The following is a 6,511-nucleotide window of genomic DNA, read 5'->3' on the forward strand; positions in this document are numbered from 1 at the left end:
CCAGAGCTAACCACAACAATAAGTAATCTGGTCTAATGCTTTATAGGTCCTTTTAGGTTCTCGCTATCAGACTTGGGTGTTGAGTACACTGGCGTAGAATACCAACCCACACCCATCTCTCGATCCTCAGAATCCATGATCAGCTGTGTAGGATGCGGCCGGGCCACAACACTTTCTGCCTTTGTTAACATTTTTCTCCTTTGCGGATATATAATATTCTGCCTCTTTTAATATCCCCCAAAATATTTCATTCTATAGGAAGAGGGGAGGGTTCATCCAATTTAAATAAATGTCAAAAGAACTGTTACTTGAAGCCGGGGTGGCGCAGCAGGTAGAGTGTTGTACTGCAGGCCACTGAAGCTGACTGTAGATCTGAAGGTCAGCGGTTCAAATCTCATCACTGGCTCAAGGTTGACTCAGCCTTCCATCCTTCCGAGGTGGGTAAAATGAGGACCCGGATTGTGGGGGCAATAGGCTGGCTCTGTTAAAAAGTGCTCTTGCTAACAGACTGTAAGCCACCCTGAGTCTAAGGAGAAGGGAGGTATAAAAATTGAATGAATTAATGAATGAATAAATAAATAAATAAATATTTCAGTTTACTTGCTTAATTTTTTTAGAAACCCCCCATCCCACCCCAAGATCTGCATTTAAATATCCATTCATCATTACAGACATGGCAAAACAAAGCAAGCTCAATTTCTGCTTTATATCAGTTTCAGTTTTATTGGCTTACTAGTAGCTGGATACCTGTAAGAAAAATTCCCCAGACCAAGAGAATAAAAGCTACATAACAGAAAGATAACAAAGATTCCAGCATGATCATACAGGGATGAAAACCAGCCACTGGAAAAAAAACTCCAGTAAGGGCGCCCTGTCAGGTTTCTCCCAACCTCCAGCCAGGAAAAAAGTTCTCAGGCCCCACGTTGGGTGCCAATTTGTAAGAAAAATTCCCCAGACCAAGAGAATAAAAGCTAAAAAGCTTTATTAACAACATGGCATATATATATCATAGAAACATATATCAAACATAACATAAAGATAACAAAGATTCCAGCATGATCATACAGTATCATACAGGGACCAAGAGAAGTCACGGGAAGAACACCCGTGAACCTCAGAAGGTAAAGTACCTAACTACAAGAATCATCTTATATAGAATTTTTATGTCTCTTTTACACCCACTTCTTCCTGTCCACTTATTTGTCCATATATGGGGTTGTCTTGCATCCAATTTCAGCATAGTTCCTTGGAACTCTCTAGATTAATCCATCAAGCTGTTGTTCTGCCTTTATGAATGTTTCTTGGCCTAAAAAATAGGATTTCTTCATCTCTGATACAGGATGTACACATACTTTTGTACTTTTTGCATTTTCTGGCAAGGTCCGCTGTCCAAAAGGTCGGAAGTTTAGTACTCTAATAAGAGTGTTTTGTGTCTATCTAGGCCTTAGATGCCTAGATTCTATAGATAATTCTCACAATACCTGTGTTTCACTAAGAAACTATGTGATGGGGCTTGATAAATTGACAGTTAAAGCTTGAAAATTAATGAGTAGTTGCGATCGGGCTTGATACATTGACACCTGAAGCTTGAAAGTTTATGTAGAATGTGTAACTCCTTAGCTTCAGAGTGTGTTAATATAAGGCAACTGGCAGTTGGAACAGAGTTCTTTTGTGGTGGGGAGGGGGAGTAGAATGTCTAAACTCCCAGCCCACTGGCTGGATAAATTACGCACTGGCCACATCTATGCTCAGTTTAGCAAAGGGGTAGCATCAGAATGTGATAATATAAGGCTGCTGTCAGTTGGAACAGAGTTCTTTTCAGGTGGGGAGAGGGAGTAGAAACACTGATTATGTTCCCTAGTTCGATAATGAAACATCTGCAAGGAAACCACAAAATTCAGGGAGCATCCCTCAGTTCTAGCATTGATCCCTCCCCACGCCCGGTTTAGCGAAGGAGTAGCATCAGAGAGTGTTAATGTAAAACAACTGTCAGTTGGAACAGAGTTCTTTTCAGGTGGGGAGAGGGAGTAGAATGTCTAACTCCTTAGCATCAGAGCGAGCACCTAGAAGCCAAGAGGAACATGTGTTTGTAGTCTTTATAGTTCTGGAGATTATACAAGCATTCTAGGAGTTGTATGGTTGATTCCCTAAGCAGATCCTTTCTTATACTGAAAGTCTGTCAGGAATAGGAGCCCTCAACCTGACTTTCCAGACTGCCTCGCTTCTTGGGATAATCTGGAGGGATTTCTTGCACAATTGCATTTGCACGCTTTCATTACGAAGAGGAGAGAGATGACAAGAAGAACGCCTGCTTTGTTCAGAAAAAGTGCAATCCAGAGGTTAGTGGGAGAATTCTGTGTTGAGCCTGTGGAGAAAAAAACAGCAGATTATTTTATATAATAATAATAATAATAATAATAATAATAATAATAATAATGACATCGCAATCCCAGAAGACAGCAGAATTGAGGAGAAGCAGCTAGAGAAATTAGTGAAATACGAAGATCTAAAAATTGAGCTGCAACGACTCTGGCATAAGCCAGTGAAAGTGGTCCCAGTGGTACTTGGCACACTGGGCGCAGGGCCAAAGAATCTCAGCAGACATTTGAAAACCATCGGAATTGACAAAATCTCTATCTGTCAATTGCAAAAGGCCACTTTACTGGGATCGGCAAACATAATTCGCCGCTACATCACGTAGTCCTAGGTGCTTGGGAAGCGCCCGACTGGTGATGAAATATGAAATCCAGCATAGTGATCTCGTTTGCTGTGTTGTACTGACATAATAATAATAATAATAATAATAATAATAATAATAATAATAATAATAATAATTACTACTACTACTACTACTATTACTACTACTACGACAAAAACAACAACAGAGTTGCAAGGGACCTTGGAGGACTTCTAGTCTAACCCCCTGCTAAGGTAGGAAACCCTACACCATTTCAGACAAATGGGTATCCAACATCTTCTTTAAAACTTCCAGTGTTGGAGCATTCACAACTTCTGGAGGCAGCTGTTCCACTAATTAATTGTTCTCACTGTCAGGAAATTCCTTCTTAGTTCTAGGTTGCTTCTCTCCTTGTTTAGTTTCCACCCATTGCTTCTTGTCCTACCCTCAGGTGCTTTGGAGAAATCGCTTGACTCCCTCTTCTTTGTGGCAATCCCTGAGATACTGGGACACTGCTATCGTGTCTCCCCTGGTCCTTCTTTCCATTAGACTAGCCATGCCCAGTTCCTGCAACTGTTCTTCATATGTTTTAGCCTCCAGTCCCCTAATCCTCTTTGTGGCTCTTTTTTGCACTCCCACCCATGAAAAAAGAATTTCCGTGAAGTAGAGGAAAGATATTTTTTAAATGTATTTAACGAGTATTTGGACTTTTAAAACGCACCCTTTGCATGAAACAGCCATTCTATAATGTTTCTCAGCTGGAACTACATGTGATATCCTACCAGTTTCTTTAATTTAGTACAGTAGTACTGTAGAAGAATTTTATGAATTTTTAATGGATTTAAAATTTTCAATGGACTTAATGGATTTAAGTCCCCTTTGAAAACCCGTGAAGTAGCAAATCCGTGAAAGATGAACCGCGAAGTAGCGAGGGATTACTGTATAAGTCTACATGCTATTTCTATTCCTTTGTTCCTTCTGCACGTGTGCGGAAGTAAAGAAATGGCCGAAAAGCTGTGAAATCTTATGTACAAGAGTGTCCTCACGTGAGATTTCGCTTGCAGACGTGCAGAAGCCAAATCTCGCGCTGACGGGCACATACATGTCCATCAGACGTGCACATACCTGCAAAGGTCCTGGAGAGCATACAGGTAGCGGCCGGTAAGTGGAACCCCCACCTGTGCAGACCCCATGGCCTCCTCCCTCTCTGCAACCCAGAGCTCACCGACCTCTTATGACTTTCCCGAGTACAAGGTCCTGCTGTAAGGAGTTCTCCAAGGAGCTGTGTCGAACTTGGCATGACAGCACCGATCCCATATCTTCTGGTCGGAGCAAGATCTTCACCGTGGTCTCCAGGCGGTACCGGATGTCCTCGAATGTTGTATAATTCCAGATGTCGGTCCCGGCGGGCTCTATTTCTTCCTTATCCTTTAACCAGATGACTGTGATTTCTTGGGAAGGGAATTCTTTGGCGGAACAATTGAAAGAGACCTGGGATCCCACCGCGATGCCGTCTGTGGGGCCACGAATCAAAGGCTGGGATGGATGGGCTGAGAAAGGAAGTGTAAAGGCAAAAGCGTAAAAGAACAGAATGGAGTAGAATAAGGATAGAATTGGGAATGGAACGGAACAGAACATAATATGAATAGAATAGAATTAGAATAGAATAATAAAAATAGAATAGAGTAAAATGGCATGGTATGGAGTGGAATAGGATAGGATAGGATAGGATAGAATAAAATAAAATAGAATAATTGAATAGAATAGAATATGGATCAGGATTAGGAATTGAATTAAAACAGAACCGAACAAAATAGAACAGCAAAGAATTAGATTTAAATAGAATAGAATGGAATAGAATTGTAACAGAATAGAATAGAATTAGAATAGAATAGTAAAAATAGAATAGAGTAAAATGGCATGGAATGAAATAGGATAGGATAGGATAGAATAAAATAATAGAATAGAATAGAATAGAATATGGATCAGGATAAGGATTTGAATTAGAATTTAAAACAGAACAGAACAAAATAGAACAGCAAAGAATTAGATTTAAATAGAATAGAATGGAATAGAATTGTAACAGAATAGAAGAGATTTGAATTCGAATGGAATGGAATTAGAATAGAATAGTAAAAATAGAATAGAATAGAAACTTTATTGTCACTTTAAATATACATTCATCAGCATACATTAAAATGAAATTTCATCGCATCCAGCTCTCAAAGTACAATCATTATGCCTATACCCACATACATACACATATATGACACAGAGAAACATTACACTATGCCATTACATGGCAAGGAAAAAACAGAAACGTATGAATTTGCAAGACCCAATGGCATCAGGAGCCAACCCTGCCTTTTGCTTCTTGTGACTGCGCAAGGACTCCAAGCTAGGTCCCTGCTTGAGACCCCCCCCCTTCCATCCTGACTGGCAGATTTGCTGCCGAGTCGACTAGAGTTGATCCCACCTGAACAGCACCTACCAACCACAGAGACCACCGATTTTGTCTTTATAGAGTTTCTGCTTTGGGGACCTTCGTTGACCACTAAGCAACAATAGGTCCCGCTATCTTCAGGGCCGACGTTGTACAGTTGGACACTGAAGTCAATTGGAGATCCTGGAACGAGCCTTGCCCCACGAGAAAATTTGTCACTTTCCCTGTAAATGATCTCCTGGTCATTGCCCAAGTCTTTGTACCATTCGGCAGTGGCTGGCATATCTTTCTGAGTCAGGATACACACGAGAATGAGGGTTTTGCCAGCTGTGATTGTCACAGCTTCCTGGCTCATTGGGTTAGGACGTCCACCAACTGAAAAGGAAAACGGCATATTATTATTATTATTATTATTATTATTATTATTATTATTATTATTATAGAAACATAGAAGACTGACGGCAGAAAAAGACCTCATGGTCCATCTAGTCTGCCCTGATACTATTTTGTGTTTTTTATCTTAGGATGGATCTATGTTTATCCCAGGCATGTTTAAATTCAGTTACTGTGGATTTACCAACCACGTCTGCTGGAAGTTTGTTCCAAGGATCTACTACTGTTTCAGTAAAATAATATTTTTTCATGTTGCTTTTGATCTTTCCCCCAACTAACTTCATTTTACATTTACATTTAATTACATTTCTATTTCTTCATTTCCCCTATTTTTTGGAAATAATAATAATAATAATAATAATAATTACTACTGCTATTATTATTATTATTATTATTATTATTATTATTATTATTATTAATTAGATTTGTATGCTGCCCTCTGCAAAGACTTGGATTTATTTACATTTATCTTATTTCTCACTTTCCATCCATCCAAATATAAAATTTATCCCACATAGTGTAATATCCTTCTTCCTGTTTGTTCTGTAACTCGAGTAAATTTACTCCATTTTGTACATCCTAGTATTGTTTTTAATTATCCTTGGTTGGTACATTTTCTTTTTTCCAATTCTGTGCAAAGATCAGTCGGGCCGCAGTTAATACACGTGCTATCAAATAATAATTGGCTTTTTCATGTTGTCCTCTGATTATTCCTAATAAAAATATCTCAGGTTTAAATTCTAATTCAAACTTTAGTATTTTATGTTGTTATTATTATTATTAAGACACTTTCACTAATCTGGAACCTGCTAAGGAATCGAATAATCTCCTGGTCTTCCAGCTAGGAATCAGAGCAAAAACAACTCACCTATTCTCTCGAACGAATGCTCTGCCAGGTGTGTTCGCACAAACAGGAGGAGCCAAAGTTGAAGTGCTGGACCCAGGATTGTGGAGAAGGATCTCAAGGCAGCCATGGTGGCATCATCTTCCCACCCCTC

The 6,511-nt window shown here is 39.5% G+C and overlaps 1 protein-coding gene across 1 annotated transcript; it reads right to left on the bottom strand.

Moving 5' to 3' along the window:
• Nucleotides 1–965: 965 nt before the first annotated feature.
• LOC139165559 (tyrosine-protein phosphatase non-receptor type substrate 1-like) lies at nt 966–6,511 on the bottom strand. Its single transcript, XM_070748754.1, has 4 exons — nt 6,382–6,511; nt 5,169–5,495; nt 3,907–4,227; nt 966–2,365 (listed from the first exon to the last, which is right to left on the bottom strand). The coding sequence occupies exons 1-4, from the start codon at nt 6,485–6,487 to the stop codon at nt 2,196–2,198; spliced, it is 924 nt and encodes a 307-aa protein (XP_070604855.1). The 5' UTR covers nt 6,488–6,511; the 3' UTR covers nt 966–2,195.

This window comes from Erythrolamprus reginae, chromosome 3 (assembly GCF_031021105.1).
Source record: "Erythrolamprus reginae isolate rEryReg1 chromosome 3, rEryReg1.hap1, whole genome shotgun sequence".
Lineage (NCBI taxonomy): Eukaryota > Metazoa > Chordata > Lepidosauria > Squamata > Dipsadidae > Erythrolamprus > Erythrolamprus reginae.

What these genes read in the sequence shown, in the direction of transcription:
- LOC139165559 (XM_070748754.1), bottom strand. Translation starts at nt 6,487, where the DNA reads ATGGCTGCCTTGAGATCCTTCTCCACAATCCTGGGTCCAGCACTTCAA. An exon ending in GCATTCGTTCGAGAGAATAG is followed by an intron (nt 5,496 to 6,381) that starts GTGAGTTGTTTT and finishes TTTCCTTTTCAG; the next exon opens with TTGGTGGACGTCCTAACCCA. An exon ending in ACTCGGGAAAGTCATAAGAG is followed by an intron (nt 2,366 to 3,906) that starts GTCGGTGAGCTC and finishes TTTTCTCCACAG; the next exon opens with GCTCAACACAGAATTCTCCC.